Source organism: Vulpes vulpes, chromosome 11, assembly GCF_048418805.1.
Source record: "Vulpes vulpes isolate BD-2025 chromosome 11, VulVul3, whole genome shotgun sequence".
NCBI lineage: Eukaryota > Metazoa > Chordata > Mammalia > Carnivora > Canidae > Vulpes > Vulpes vulpes.
In genome coordinates this window covers 78,100,480-78,117,583 of record NC_132790.1, presented here as the reverse complement: position 1 = coordinate 78,117,583, position 17,104 = coordinate 78,100,480, and the positions used below count along the sequence as shown (strand labels likewise).

Below are 17,104 nucleotides of genomic sequence, written 5' to 3'. Positions count from 1 at the left end.
CTTGGAGAGACAGAAAACTTACACCATGGGTGAGGCTAGAAATGTTGCAAAGACCTGACTTCTGAGGCCTTGGATGTTGTGCTAATGCTTTTGAGGGTGTTCTATTGGATTAGGGAAGCTTTGGATATGTGTAAACAGAAGGCAAAGGACATTCCCCATAAAGGCACTGTGATGGAGAACCCCCCTCAGTGGAGGGCTTATTGCCCCAGATGCTAGGAGTGTGGTTGGCAGACAGTCTTCAGCTGGGCCTCTTCAGAGCTGACTCACCCATGAGCACACCCCTCTTGGAGCAGCCCACTTCCAATAGCAAATGGAGGCATGGATACAGGATGAGCCAATTCTGCACACACTGGGGCAACTCTGGCAAACCCTTTAGCTCTAGAGCTCCCTATGGGGTTGGCTAAGGCTGTCATTAAGGTTCCCCACATCATAGTTCAACTTTTCTTTCAGCCATTCCTGCTGCTTCCTCTCCCAGATTTAGGCCAGTCCAGAATCCCCAGGGATTGGGTGGGGAGCATCTGAAGTAGACAGCAAAGTCAGGATCCTTTATGTCAAGCAGGAAATTTCTCTCTTCTGTCTCAGTCCATCCTCCTTCCTCTACCACCCCTAACCCCTGGAGCTCTGACCTTCAGAATTCTCTAGTGGCAGCCAATATTTTGGAATAATGGAGTAGAGCCTAAGGAGCACTGTTCTTGGGATCAGAAAGAAATCAAGGTCAGTTTCTGTTAGGCGCCTGGTCAATACACTTCATTTTTCTATGAATGGGAAGAACAGGAAAAATTAGAAAGAACAGTGCCAACATCTACAATTTAGTGGTGGGAGTAGGTAAATACAGAAATACATGAAATAATGTGGGAATATGCCTTATAAACTACACACAATCAGTTTTCCGTCCTTGGTCAGATTGTCTCTCCTCATGGCTTTTCAAGTAAACTTTTGGCTTTTCAAGTAAACTTTTTGCTAGGATCATGGCTTTTCAAGTAAATTTTTTGCTAGGATCAGAGGAGCTCCATGGAAGGGATATACCATCATCTTGTAAATGCAGGGAGAACTGCAGGTGGACCTTGTACGTGTTTCAGGGATGAGAACAACCAACACCTGAATGTCTCCTCCCGACATTCCTCTTATATTGAATCTTTGCCTTTGGGTTCTCACCCTCTAGACACTGGAAGGGGAGGGTGGGAATAAGAGATGGAAATAGATCACAGCTCAACTCACATACCCTTCTTAGGATAGGTAAGCTCAACCCCTACCTGCATATCCCAGCTGAGGGTATGCCTAAAAGAGAGAAATGCACACCTACATAATGAGCTTCCCTCTCAGGCAAGTGGAGCACGTGCCACTTCCTTCATGCTCTAGCCAAAAGCAGGTACAATGTAGTGTGTTAAGGAAGGGAAGAAAAAAACAGTATTCCAGGCATTCCTGGATTATATCAAAATGATTGCCTTTGGGAGAAAAGATTAGAAGTGATCTTTATTTCTTCCATGTGCATTTTTGTATCTCACAAATTTGCTACTGGGAAGACACAGTTACCCTTTTGTGGCCATATAAAAATAATTGCCATGAAAATAGAATAAAAATTTAATGTTTCTATGATTACTTATGTAAAGCTGGTTCCCATCCCATAGCCTTTGTCACTGGACTGAGAGGAAGAACAAATAAGATTCTGGAAATGACAGCCTCTGTCATTGACCCAGGAACTTGTCAGAGAGCAAATGCCACTCTGGATCCTTGGAGGGCAATCACCAGCTGCTTGTGATCTGTTATGGACTGAATGTTTTTGTCATCCCAAAATTCATATGCTGAAGCCCAAATCCCCAGTGTGAATATAGCCTTTAGGAGATAGAGGTTAGATGAGGTCATGAAGGTAGGGTCCTAATCCTATGGAATTAGTGTCTTTGTAATAATAGACACTAGAAAATCCTTCCTTCTCTTTCTCTTCTCTCTCTCTCTCCCTTCCTTCTTTCTTCCCTCCCTTTCTCCTTCCTTTTCTCTCTCCAGAGAGGGAAGTCTATTTGAGGGCAGAGTGAGAAGGCAGCTTTCTTCAACCTAGAAAGGAAGCTTTCCAAATTGGCCACACCTTGATCTTAGACTTCCAGAACTATTAGAAGTAGGTTTCTGGTGTGTAAGCCACTCAGTCTCTTTGGCAGCCCAAGCTGATTAATACATGATCTTCCTGAGACCCCCATACCAGGCAGACTCAAAATCCAGCAGCTCTAGAAGTCCATGCAGGTACCATTTCTGCCCTGAAACTGGGCCTAAGTTAGAGGTCTAGGGAATAGAGCCATGAAGCCAGAGGAAGATCTCACAAAAATCACAATTTCCTCACTATCTATAGGGAAAAGTTTGTCATCCAGGGTGAATCTAGACCTTTCATTTCATATTTGCATTGACAACATCAGCTTTAATTGTTGAGTCACCAAGTTTCAAAGGACAAGTCATTGTAATTGATGACAAAGGATTGGTCCCACAACAAACTCACTACTTCCTCTCCATCAACTGCTATGTCATAAAATATAACACAATATAACACAGTAAACACGTATCACACAGTTTCACATCAAGTGATTTAACCAAAATATCTTTATTTATACACTGAGTTGATAGGATAAAATATCACATTAAAAATCTCCAGCCCCCCCCCCTTAGACTAACACTTCCATGTTCTCTAGTGATGAACAAGAATTCAAGTTCCAACTCATTTCTGAATTAGGTTTAACTCATTGCTTACAATGAATTTTCTCTTGCTACAGAGCCGAAAAAAAAATTTAAGTAATGTTCTAGGCCAAGTTTAAGTCTCTTTTTCATTTACTTCTAAGTCCTTTAAAAACTTGCAGGAAAGTTTTAGTTCCTCTTTAAAGTATTGAAATGCAGTCCTTCTCAAGTCACAAAATCATTTGGCCCAAGTCCTCACTGGTAGGAAAAAATTCAAGGGGTTAGGAATCCAACCTATGAGATTGCAGAGTGAGCTACATAAGTGATGAGCTGTATGGCACTGTCTCAGGAAAGGTAAAATCATTTTCATCAGCTATGAAAACAGACGTGGCCATAATGAGGTTCTGCCCTATAGGGGTGTTGGGACACACCGCGCCTCACACTCTTCTTTGGTTTCAAACCGATTAGCGTTGCCCCCACAGCTTCCATACCAGAACCGTTCACAGACCTTCCTCTCCTTGTTGTAGTACCATTTCAGGATGTAATCCTGGCACTCACCCACCATTGGATCCATGGAACAAGGACCTGCAACAAAACAAAAGCAGGGAGAGCTGAATTTCCTGCATGAGCATGACAGCAAAGGAATGATGGTTTAGAGACATAGACTGGGAATGAATCCTAATCTCATCAACTGGCTGTGTGAGCCCAAGTTTATCCTGAATTTATTCTCTCTGAGGCTCAATTTATTCAATCATAAAAGCAATTAAAAAAAGACAATTCACATCATGAGTTTGTCATAAGGTGGCACAGAACAGACATGAAAAGTGCAATACACTTACAGCTATTATTTTGCCCAGTACTCACCATATGAAAGGTATACTAGATAATGCGTAAATGAGTGAATGAATGCCGGAATGAAGTTTTCTGATATCAAGAACTCCTCACTTGCCTATTGTGCTCATTTCCTTCTTTTTTTAAACCATATCAATCCCTTGTCTACTCCCAAATCCATCCAGCCTTTGAACAACCTAACAAAAAATTCAGTTTAATAGGTACTATATCCAGAAACTTGCCCCAGAAGTTAAGATTTACCTATTATAAGAAAACCATGGAAAAAAAGAAAACCATGATGTTCCTGAAAAATGAAAATTAGTATTTATAATTAATAAGTTACAACAAAGCAAGCACTGAGATGCCCTGAATTTTAAATCAGACATTAATTTCCCCATGTATGTAACTTCTGCCTTCCAAGGAGAACAGATTTTCTTGGGTACACTTGATGTTACAGAAAAATATCCTTGTCTCAAGTCAGTGGCCATGCAGCATAAAATAATGGTATCCTCCAAATAGTTTTCCCCTGGGCCTTCTAAGCACCACCAAATAAAGATGATACTGTTCTCAGAAACCAAGAGGCTAAAATTCATTGCCTGTTCCTTGGAAGACACCTTCCACTGGTATAATCAACACAGATCAGTTTTCTTGAAGGAGTGTCCAGATGTGCTGGACCCAAGAGAATCAGATACACTCTTAATGAGGTAAAGAGTTCATCATGGAAATTGCCTAGGAGAAGAAACTAGAGCAAATGCTTCTCCAAAACTTGTCAGAGTCAATAGGAAAATACTCCAAAGGTTAAACTTTTGACTATATTCCGTAGATTCAATAAATAGATTTGGGGCTCAGCAATCATCTGGCACCCTCTGCCCTACAAAGTAATTTAAACTGACAACCAAAGACATGTTTAAACAGATCCTTCACAAAGTAAAATAACCAACTGGGACTTCATCAAAATAAAAAGCTTCTGCCCAGTGAAGGAAACAATCAAAAAAATTAAAAGGCAACCTATGGAATGGGAGAAGATATTTGCAAATGGCATATCCAAGAAAGGGTTAGTATCCAAAATATAAAAGAACTTAACAACACTCAACACTTAGCAAACTCAACTCAACAAAACAAACTATTTCTTACAGTTAAGAAATAGGCAGAAGGCATGAACAGATATTCCTCCAAGGAAGACATACAGATGGCCAACAAACACATGAAAAGATGTTCAGTATCACTCATCATCACAGAAATGCAAATCAAAACTACAATGAGATACCACCTTACACCAGTCAGAATGGGTAAAATTAACAACCCAGGAAACAGCAGGTGTTGGTGAGGATAGAGAGAAAGGGGGACCCTCTAATATTGCTGGTAGGAATGCAAACTGCTACAGCCACTCTGGAAAATAGTATGGAGGTTCCTCAGAAAGTTAAAAATAGAGCTACCATATGACCTAGCAATTGCACTATTAGGTATTTATCCAAAGGATACAAACATAGTGATTTGAAGGGGCACATGCACCCCAATGTTTATAGCAACAACATCCACAATAGTCTTTCCAAACTATGGAAAGAGCCAAATGTCTATCAACAGATGAATAAAGAAGATGAAGAGTGTGTGTGTGTGTGTGTGTGTATATATATATATATATATATATATACACACACACATAATATATACATACATAATATACATATATATATGTACATACATGGACTGTTACTCAGCCATTAGAAAGAATAAAAAAAAAAACCTTTCCATTCACAATGATGTGGATAGAAATTGAGGGTATTAAACTAAGCAAAATAAGTCAGTCAGAGAACCATATCATATGATTTCAACTCATATGTGGAATTTAAGAAACAAAACAGAGGATCACAGGGGATGGGAGGGGAAAATAAAAGACCAAATCAGAGAGGGAGGCATATCATGAGGCTCTTAATTATAGGAAACAAAATGAGGGTTGCTGGAGGGGAGAAGGGTGAGGGGATGGGGTAACTGGGTGATGGACATTAAAGAGGGCACTTGATGGAATGAACACTGAGTGTTATATGCCACAAATGAATCACTAAATTCTATCTCTGAAACTAATAATACACTATATGTTAATTAAATTGAATTTAATTTTTTAGCAGGATTCTACTAAAACTGTTCCAAAGGATAGAAAGGGATGGAATACTTCCAAACTCGTTTTATGAGACCAGCATCACCTTAATTCCAAAACCAGACAAATACACCACCAAAAAGGAGAATTATAGACCAATATCCCTGATGAACACAGATGCAAAATTTTTCAACAAGATACTAGCCAATAGGATCCAACAGTACATTAAGAAGATTATTCACCATGACCAAGTGGGATTTATCCCTGGGATGCAAGTTTTGTTCAACACTCATAAAACAATCAACGTGATAGACCAAGAGAAAAAACAAGAACCATACGATCCTCTCAATATATGCAGAGAAAGCATTTGACAAAATACAGCATCCATTCCTGATCAAAACTTTTCAGAGGGTAGACAGAGGGAACATTCCTCAGCATCTTAAAAGCCGTCTACAAAAAGCCCACAGCAAATATCATTCTCAATGGGGAAAAATTGAGAGCCTTTCCCCTAAGATTAGGAACACAACAGGGATGTCCACTCTCACCACTGCTATTCAACATAGTATTAGAAGTCCCAGCTTCAGCAGACAACAAAAAGAAATAAAAGGCATTCAAATTGGCAAAGAAGAAGTTAAACTCTCCCTCTTTGCAGATGACATGATACCATAGGTGGAAAACCCAAAACTCCACCCCAAGATTGCTAAAGTTCATACAGCAATTCGGCAATGTGGCAAGATACAAAATCAATGCCCAGAAATCATTTCTATATACTAACATGAGACTGAAGAAAGAGAAATTAAGGAGTCAATCCCATTTACAATTGTACCTAAAAGCATAAGATACCTAGGAATAAGCCTAACCAAAGAGGTAAAGGTATACCCTAAAAACTACAGAACACTTTTGAAAGAAATTGGGAAAGACACAAAGAGATGGAAAAATATTCCATGCTCATGGATTGGAAGAATTAATATTATGAAAATGTCTATGCTACCCAGGGCAATGTACATGTTTAATGCGATCCCTATTAAAATACCATGGACTTTCTTCAGAGAGTTGGAACAAATAATCTCAAGATTTTTGTGGAATCAGAAAAGATCCCAAATAGCCAGGGGAATATTGAAAAAGTAAACCAGAGCCAGAGGCATCACAATGCCAGATTTCAAGTTGTACTACAAAGCTGTGATCATCAAGACAGTGTGATACTGGCACAAAAACAGACACATAGATCAATGGAACAGAATAGAGAACCAGAAATGGGCCCTCAACTCTATGGTCAACTAATATTTGACAAAGCAGGAAAGACTGGAAAAAGGACAGTCTCTTCAATAAATGGTGCTGGGAAAATTGGAGAGCCACATGCAGAAGAATGAAACTAGACCATTCTCTTATACCATACACAAAGATAAACTCAAAATGGATTAAAGACCTATATGTGAGACAAGAATCCATAAAAATCCTAGAGGAGAACACAGGCAACACCCTTTTTGAACTCAGCCACGGTAACTTCTTGCAAGATACATCTATGAAGGCAAGGGAAACAAAAGCAAAAATGAATTATTGGGACTTAATCAAGATAAAAGGCTTCTGCACACCAGAAGAAACAGTCAACAAAACTCAAAGACAACCTACAGAATGGGAGAAGATATTTGCAAATGACCTATCAGATAAAAGGCTAGTATCCAAAATCTGTAAAAAACGTATTAAACTCAACAGCAAAGAAACAAACAATCCAATCATGAAATGGGCAAGAGACATGAACAGAAATTTCACAGAGGAAGACATAGACATGGCCAACAAGCACATGAGAAAATGCTCCGCATCACTGGCCATCAGGGAAATACAAATCAAAACCACAATGAGATACTAGTGAGACCACACCAGTGAGAATGGTAAAAATTAACAAGAGAGGAAACAACAAATGTTGGAGACCTCTTGCACTGTTGTTGGGAATGTGAACTGGTACAGCCACTCTGGAAAACTGTGTGGAGGTTCCTCAAAGAGTTAAAAATAGAGCTACCCTATCACCCAGTAATTGCACTACTGGGGATTTACCCCAAAGATACAGATGCAGTGAAAAACCGAGACACCTGCATGAACCTTGTATTAGATGATGCCGAAGAGATTCATTCTAAAACAAAGTCAAGATAATATCTGGGTCAGATCATGCTAAAAGGAGATAATATTACCCTGCTCCAAAGTGTCTCCAATTAGAATGATCCGTGAAGTGAGAAATTCTTGAGAAGGCCACGTAGTTTGTTTTTTTAGATGTCCTTTGTTGGGAATATAGTTCTAAAACCCTTGTTTGTATTGTTTTGATTACCTTACCAGAGGAAAGGTTATTACCAGAGGAAAATAAATGCTGTGGGATTGTTTTTATTAAAAAAAAAATGTTTATAGCAGCAATGTCCACAATAGCTAAACTGTGGAAGGAGCCTCAGTGTCCATTGAAAGATGAATGGGTAAAGATATGGTCTATATATACAATGGAATATTACTCAACCATCAGAAACGACAAATACCCACTATTTCCTTTGACATGGATGGAACTGGGGGTATTATGCTGAGTGAAGTAAGTCAATCAGAGAGGGACAAACATTATATGGTTTCATTCATACGGGGAATATAAAAAATAGTGAAAGGGATTATAGGGGAAAGGAGAGAAAATGAGTGAGAAAAATTAGAGAGGGTGACAAACCATGAGAGACTCCTAACTCTGGGAAACAAACAAGGGGTAGTAAAAGGGGAGGTGGGTGGGGGGATGGGGTCACTGAGTGACAGACACTGAGGAGGGCACTTGATGGGATGAGCACTGGGTGTTATACTATATGTTGGCAAATCCAACTCCAATAATACTGAAACGAAAGAAAGAAAGAGAGAAGAGGAAGGAAGGAAGGAAGGAAGGAAGGAAGGAAGGAAGGAAGGAAGGAAGGAAGGAAGGAAGAGCCGGAAAAGAAAACTTTTTTTTAAGTCTTTAAAAAAAAAATGCCCAGTGTCTACTGATCATTTGAAATGTGGCTATTGGAACTGAGGAACTGATTTTTTTTTATTTAATTTCAAATTTAAATTTAAATTTAAATAGCCAATGTGGCTAGTAGGTGGTCAGTGCAGCTATAGGTGAGTAAATCCCAATGCTTTATCTCTGAAGTATTCTTTGTAACCTAACATTCAGGGAGACTCTGAGTCTTCAGTTTTATTTTATCAGTAGGACATAGCTTTGGGGGGCAATAATTGCCAAGTAATTACTGCTAGCTCCCAGTTTTACATTTGCATTATTTTTACCATGAGTATTAACTTTTACCCTCTTAAAAAGATCCTACATCAGTATTACTCAAACAAGTCCATGAAATCCAGGAATGAAGGAAGAAAAGGAGGAAAGAAAGAGGAGTTGGATAGGAATGGATTCATCTCCTGGTATGTATGTATAGTCTAGCCCTACCTGGAGGAGAAAACAAAAACAAAAAACAAAACCAAAATAAGATTTATGTCCTTTGGAGAGAACACTGAAATTGAAAATATCCCAAGATCAGCCTGATTTCTCTGAAAAGAAAGGATACTCACTTAATTCTTCACAAGTAGGTACAATTGAAGGTCACCAGTGTTACAGGAGAATTTGGCTGAAGATACAGGGGCACAAGGGAGGCCATGAAAATTTAACCTTCCCTGGGGCCAGAACGGACTCTAACAAGAGGTGAAACTTGAGTAGTGAAAGGTGAGTAGTGAACAGTGAGTAGAGGTAGTCCAGATGGACACCATGGAGAGGATGCAGATGGGCAGGTGAGGGTGAGCACCTCCATGGCAATTTGGAACGAATAACAGGGCACAAGACGCAAATAGTGCAAAAGCATCTGCAGGGGAGTGGCAGCCAGTGAGGCCCCAGAGGACCACAGCATGGACCTGATTGCAGAGGCCTGTGCGCCTTACCTAGGCACGGGGACGCTGTCTTCTAAACGATGGGGAACTAGAGAAGAAGATAAATGACATGGCCATATGTGCAGGCAAACTAGAAAAACGACTTTGGTGCTCAGACTGGAACTGGAAACAGGACAAACTGTAAGGAATGAGACCAAAGAGCTCTGCAGTTACCTTTGAAGTCAAAATGTTGGGAAGATGTGGAAAGGGGCATGGACCTGAGAGATGCTGAGGAGGAAGTCACGCCAACATCTGGTCACCAGCTGGAGGTGGGAGGCAAGGAGAGGAAAGACCAGAGTGATGTTTGGGTTTTGACTTCCCATTCCTGGATCGATGGTGGTGCGTTCCGGTAAAGGAACAGCAGAGGAAAAGGTTTGAATGGTGAAGACGAGTGGAGCTCATTTAACTGAGTTCATTTGAGAACTGAGTCCCCATTTGAGAGGACTGAGGGCATGAGCCACGGCACAGTCTGGAGGGTAGGTGACTATATTGGTCTGCAGCTCAAGACGGTGAAGGGAGAAGATTTTTTTTTTTTTTTTTTTTTTTTTTTTTTAGAACTGGGGCTTGAACGCTGGTCTTTTGACTATCTCAGTTATGCCTGTGCCACGACACTGCAAATGTGGGTTATCAAGAAGGGTCTAGATTCTTTGGTTCCTAATGATCTTCTCTTTGGATTTCAAATGAATGGTGTTTCCTATGTACTGGTATTAGAAATAAATAAGCAATGTGGGCAGAGTGTTTTAAGTTCAGAGGACCCTGTCATCAGAACAGAGGGGAGAGCCAAAGTCCTGGCAGGAAAGCTCACCCCAGTGTGTGTGTACAGAGTCCTCAGAGGGCTGACCCCCCACCCTGGGGGAAAGAATTGCGGTCACCATGAAATTACAGAAACCGAAACTTCTGGGCTCCTTACTTGCATAAGCCTCTTCTAAAGAAGTACTCACTTTGTCCTTAATTTTAATAATTTTGTTTTCTCTTTCTTAAAGAGAGGCTTAGAGATAGGCATTGTATCAACAATAAATTCCATAAAACCTGGATTCTCCTGTGAGGATGGGCCTGGAAAGAGGAGCCCACAAGAAGGGACAGGTCTGAAGTAGAAGAACTAAGTAAGCATGCTATTTCTAAGGCCAAGAAAGGAGGGAGTTTGAAAAGGAAAGTAGTGGTTAACAGTCCCAAGGAGCTCCAGTCAGATCTGAAAGAGCCCTTTGGTCTTTCTCGATGGTTCTCAACACACGTGAAGACAAGGGCTTGTTCTTTTCTCTGAGTGAAGTGCTAGAGGAGACGGTGTACAGCCCACCATACAGGAGGTCACAGGAGGTTACAGCTGGCCACCTTATTTCTTTTGAAAGCAAAAAAACAAAACAAAACAAAGCAAAATAAAATAACAGCATCTGTTAGAGACAGAGATCTGGGGAAAGGAGCTTGAGGAGGTGGTAAAGGTTTAGAACACCCTTGGAAGGCAACAGGAGGGGAATTGGACAAAACCAAGTTACAGAGTATGGGGAATTGAGGGGAATTTCCAGCCTCAATGTTTGGCTATGAATAGGACAGGATTAGATGAGCAGTAAGCTCTCCTCCATTTCTTTCACCTTGAATTTGTGGGAAAGGGTGCCTTAGAGCAGTAGTTCTCACACTTGGTTGCTCAGTGGACTCACTGGGTAAATTCCACATGCAGAGACTCTGATTGAATTGGGGTAAGGTCTAAGCATTGAGAGTTTTTAGAATCACAGGCGAATGATTCTAATTTAAAGCCAAGACCATGGGACTCCTGGGTGACTCAGTGGCTGAGCATCTGCCTTTGGCTCAGGGCGTGATCCTGGAGTCCCGGAATCAAGTCCCACATCAGGATCCTTGTATGGAGCCTGCTTCTCCCTCTGCCTCTCTCTCTCACTCTCTCTCTCATGAATAAATAAATAAAATCTTTAAAAAAAAACCAAGACCAAAAATCACTGCCTTAGTAATACTATCTGAGGATATTATATACTGGAAATATGAGAACTAACAAGGTAAGTTTATGTTTAGCTGTCTACGCCACGAGTGCCAATTCCTGTGTCTGTTTGGTTTTGTTATTTCCCTTTGGACATGTGTTTGCTTTGGAATCTGAGGGATAGGACACATCGCTGGTGTCTTAACAGCTAACTTGCATCCTTCTGTGTGGCAAACACACAAATTATCAAGTTTTATTCTTAAAAGAATCCTATGAGGTAGGTTTTCACATAATCCCCACTTCACAGATCAGAAAACTGAGCCACAGCGGGATTAAATAACTTTCACCTTGCTAACAGCCCCAGCTGGAGAACCATCTAGGCACATTCAAACTTCTGGACAATTATCTCTCATTTAATCTAAGCAGGACTGACCTCCAACTCACTAGAAACCTCTTTCAGCTATTTGCATTAATACCTGCAGTAATCAAAATCAATGCTACAGTTGTTTTAGATGGATCCACGGTGTTCCTTAAACTTGGTCAGTTTATATGTAGCCACTCATACAGAGATGAAGGAACCTTCTATTTTCCTTCAAGGTCAGGAGTATGTTCACCATTTCTGCAATACGTCATTGCTTCTGGGCAACGAAGTAAACACTTCACAGGGTTTGTCTCCATAATACTCCCTGAAATAACTGCTGATCAGCTCCAGATTTACAGTCAGAGGAAAGTTAGCCTTCGTTCTTAAATTAATATCTTTAGTTGCGTACGTGAACTGGTGCGTTGGAAAGGAAAGTGCCTAAGAAGCCAAAATTTGCACGCTAACACAGTACACAGGAATTTTTTTTTTTAAATGAAGACAACTGAAGGAGCAAGAAATAGTTTGGTTTTTACCATAGGCAGTGCCTGAATTTCTTTCTTTTCCGGTTTGTTTCCGTCTTGCAGGCCTTTCTTGTCGGTCTCTCTCAGCACCATATCCATTCTTTTCATAATTTTCAAGTGCTTCTTGCTGAGTTACAGATTTCATTGTGGCTTTTCTATTCTCCTCTACCAAAACATCCGCTGCTTCAAGTACTTCCAGATCATCAGCAAAGCCAGATAGGCCAAATTGGCGCTTAGGCAACCTGCGTAGAAACAATCCATCTCACACTGCAAAACTGAACCATAAGAACTGGAAGGTTCAGTCCCCAGCTGATCCTGATGGGCTCCAGAAACTCAGGTTTGAGCACTTCCTCATGACCTAGTGTCAAATTAGTTAGTTTCTTAGGTTTGCAGAGGTGTTTGCACAGACATCAAAATAATATGGCTAGCATTATTAGTTTTGCCTCTGGGACATGGTATTAAAGGCTGGGAGGATATAGTAGAAGAGAAAATTGTTATTTCCTTGCTTTTCATGTGCTCTTTAGATTTGTTATATTGGCCCTATATTACTCTTAACATTAGAAAATAAGAAAAACCAAGATATATCAGTTGTAAAACACAGGAGCATCCCAGCCCCAGTGGTTCAAGTCAGGTAAAGGACTGGCATTGCCTGTGACCTTTCTTTAGGGGGAGATTCTCCTACAGGGGACAGAGCTATGGGACAACCTCAGCTCTACCTTCAGCCTACCTCCTGATAGGCCTAAAAGGTTGTAGCAGAGTGTCCCCTCGGTTTGGGCCCCCACATTTTCCAATGAGTTCAGGGGATGGGTACTGGTTTATTCCACCTAAAAATAAAATAAAAAATCGAGTCAAGTCAAATCAAGCATAAAATAAAACTTAAAAATAAAATAAACATACAGTGAAATAAAGCATAAATACAAAATGTTACCCATTAAGACATAAAATTTAAAAGAAAAAAATCAAAGCATAAGATAAAATCAAATATACAATAAAACTAAAATCAAACAAAACATAACGACCAAAAAAATACACTGACATAAACTGAAAAAAATATAAATTCAAGTAAGGCAATAAAATAGACACCAAAATAAAGGCAAATAAAATAAAAACCAAACAAAATAAAGCCATAAAATTCATCCTATCATATAAATTATATAAAATAAAATCAGAACACTAAAGAATATACCAAAACATACAGTTAAAGCTAACATAATAAAATATAAAAAAATAAAGTAAAATGAAATTGTAATGGACTAGAAAAGTAATTCCCCCAGGCTGCTTCACCCTCAGAGCCACTAAGCTATCAGCCATCTATTACAACTCTCTCCTTCACCACCTATGAAGGAAAGGGATCAGAATCCACATTTTAACAAGATCCCTGGAAGATATGTGCACACATTAAAATTTGAGACACACTGTTATATGCCACTGGATTCTGTAATCCATATACCTGGATATAGGAATAACAATAACTCTTCCCCAAAAAAATTTAAAAAAATAAAAAAAAAACAATAACTCTTCCTTATATATGTACAACACTGGTGCTTTCAAAGTCCATCCACACATGTATTTGAATGTAGGCTTCACACATAAGGAAGAGACTGTAATTCTCATTTTGGTAAATGAGAAAAGCCAAGAGGTTAAGTGGAAAACCGAGGCCTCTTAGTCACCAAAGGAGAAATTCCAGATAAGAAAACAGCACTGGGCTTGGCACAGCATCAGGGCAATGACAGCTCAGGGTTTTCAGGAAATGCGGTGAGGGTGCCCTCTAGGGACTTTCCAGAGGACAGACTCAGCAAGGGTAAAGGTGCACACCAGGCTCTAGTAAGTTCCTCTCCCCACCTCACTCAGGGCATCTCCAGTGCTTACTTTTTAGAAGGTTCAGGAAAGCCTGTGTGAATCCCTGGGCATAGGCTACTTCTGGGCCTGAGATTCCCTCCAGGTGCAACAGGTGCTGCTCAGAGGGAAGGCTGACCACACCCTCTAGCTCGGCCAGCTCATGGGTACCCACGCCTGGGCCCAAGGCCAGCACAAATAGAGTGATTCCCTTGCACTTGGCCTCCAGGGACAGAGTCCTTAGCTTCTCCTGGTCCCAGCTGCTGGTCTCACTGGCCACGATGGCAAAGAGGACCTGCATCCGCCTGGGCAGAGGGGCTGCCAGGAGCACCTTCTCCAGCGTCCACTCCAGGGCATGTCCCAGGGCGGGAGCTCCCTGCAGAGGGTGACCCAAAGCCTCGTGAAGGTACCTCCGCATCTGTGTCTTTTGGCCATAGGATGTCAGGTGGAAGCCCTCCAGTACAGGGGGGTGCCCTGCACCCGGCCAGAAGTCTGGGGTTGTGTGCATCACCAGGGCAGCACGTGACCCATGGTGGGACACGCCAGGCTGTGCAGCCACCTCTAGGTCCTCGAGCACGGCATCCACTAGACTCAGGGCCGTGCGGTACACGTCAGCCGGAACGCCATAGGAGCTGTCCACCACGAACGCCATGTCAATGTCCCCTGCCAGGGGTCCTGGCACGCTCTGAACACACTCTGGGGATGGTCTGCACTTGTCTGAGGAGGAAGCACCAGGAGAGGCTGGGGTTACCACACTTCCCTTCTCCCTTCCCTCCTCCCTTCCCTTCTCCCTTCCCTCCTCCTTCCCTCCCCCTTCCCTCCCCCTTCCCTCCCCCTTCCCTCCCCCTTCCCTCCCCCTTCCCTCCCACTTCCCTCCCCCTTCCCTCCCCCTTCCCTCCCCCTCCCTTCCCCTCCCTTCCTTTCCCTTCCCTTCCCTTCCCTTCCCTTCCCTTCCCTTCCCTTCCCTTCCCTTCCCTTCCCTTCCCAGCAAACACATTTCCAGACTCTCGGTAAGAATGGATGCTGCTGAATGCTACCTGCATTGTGTTGACATAGGCGAGCTCATGGGCAATGTAAGCAATCATGCCCATTTTTCAGGAGAATGAATTTAGACAATCTAATGCTACATTTAATGTTTTTAACCACTAGGCCGTGGCTTTCTAATCCCTAGGTTCACAGACACCTGCCTGGTTCAGTCCTGTGTCTCTTACTGGATGTGTGGCCTTGGGCAAATTATTCAGCCTTCCCCATGCCTGTTTCCTCATCTGTCAGATGGAGATAGTGATGATGATAATAATAATGGTATGTACCTTATGAAGTTGTTTGTGTGGTTAAATAAAAAATGAGTCAAGTACTCAGAACAATGCCTGGTATGTAGTAAGAGCTCAAGCTCAATGAATACCTCAATGAATAGGTTTATGCTTCTACAGCAGAAGGAACTGCAACCCAGACCATGTCAAATCATTTGATGCTGTGAAAGCAGTTCATCAACTGTAACATACTCTACAAACAGCAGCCATGGTATGCGACTCAACTGAAGTTCCCAGGGATAACACTGCCATCTCTCATGGCAATGTTAGGTCTAAGTATGGATAGAGTAGAGGGAACAATTCAATTCCCTTTCAATTTCACCTATAGGACTCACTCTGGCCCCATTTGCCATGGGTGCGGATGAGAGCTCTCTACACCTGGGCATGCATGGACTTTAGCACAAAATTCTCTCTGGCACAGATTAATATGGAGTGCAGGAATGTGATGGAAGCTAGAGACATTGAAAGACTTGCCAATATCCCACTAGTGCTCAGTGGCAGTTCCAGGCTTAGAACCCAGGATTCTTGACTCTTAGTTCAGAGGTCTGCTTGCACACTAAGTAAGGAACATAAGCTAAGTCATCTACAGGAGCCCAGTAGGACAGGTAAATAAGCAGAGCAGACCAGGGATAAGACAATAGGGATGGAAGGGACTGTGGGACACTCACAGACACTTGCCCCCATCAAAAGAGGTCAGCCAAAACTCAGTTCGGGCTGACTGTGGCTACAAAGGAATGCAGTATCTGTGATTTTCAAGATAATTCCTAAGAAAAACTGGAAATCCAGACTTCACAGGAATTCCCAGATTCTAAGACTCTGCACATATTCAAGTATATACACATCTGCAGGGAAGATCTGGCCAGTGGCCACCAATGAATTCATCCTGTTCTAAAGACATCAATCTGATCAGAAATGCTGTCCGGGCTTACCATAGCAGAGGGTACAGTAGGCCATGTGCTCCAGGTCCTGCTGACTCTCAGTCTCCCAGACAAACAGATGAAATCTGTTGGTTCCATCCGCCTAATCCAAACACATATACAAGTTTATCAGTAGCTAAATTAAATTTCAAGTCATGTTTTTCGTGCTTTTTTCTAATTGAGATGAGAAAGACATTCATATATTTTTAGAGACTATATGTAATTATATACAGATAAATAATTTGGTATTACCTATTACAGTTATTATTGTCATTTAGTTCTCTAGTTCTAACCTAGACATTAGACTATCATCGCTGTGGGGACATGCGGGTCTTCAGCCTCAAATGTGTGCAAAATTCAGCCAGTGTTATGTTGTATTGGAATGAAGTTCAGGGAGTTGAAGATTCAATCATTTATAAATTCCATAAATGTTTAATGATTGTCTGCAGTATGAAAAATGCAGTGTGGTGGGAATTATTAACACAAACAGGCAGACCCTCCAAGGAGGTGGCCATATAGGTCAAACACCATTAGAATGAAAAGAGATAGATAGGAAGGGAGGCCTCTCTCACATAGTCTAGGTGTTCAGGGCTGGTACACACCAAAGCCAGAAGACAAAAGGGAGGAGGACTCAGGGAAAGGAAGACTTTGGAGGGATGGCAAATCCATTTATGTCCTTCCTTCAGCCTTTCCAATTATGATTAATGTAATAATTGATATCAAAGCTTAAAAGCAAACTATTAAT

The 17,104-nt window shown here is 41.5% G+C and overlaps 1 protein-coding gene across 1 annotated transcript in view; it reads right to left on the bottom strand.

Moving 5' to 3' along the window:
- Nucleotides 1-2,560: 2,560 nt before the first annotated feature.
- Nucleotides 2,561-17,104, bottom strand: part of LOC112932544 (collagen alpha-4(VI) chain-like) — a 91,013-nt gene continuing 76,469 nt past the window's right edge. Inside the window, exons 33-37 of the mRNA XM_072726798.1 lie at nt 16,372-16,462; nt 14,166-14,849; nt 13,024-13,120; nt 12,309-12,538; nt 2,561-3,240 (exon numbers count right to left, since the gene is read on the bottom strand). Coding sequence (XP_072582899.1) covers nt 3,065-3,240; nt 12,309-12,538; nt 13,024-13,120; nt 14,166-14,849; nt 16,372-16,462 — 1,278 coding nt within the window. The 3' untranslated portion in view covers nt 2,561-3,064. The remainder of the gene's footprint in view (nt 3,241-12,308; nt 12,539-13,023; nt 13,121-14,165; nt 14,850-16,371; nt 16,463-17,104) is intronic.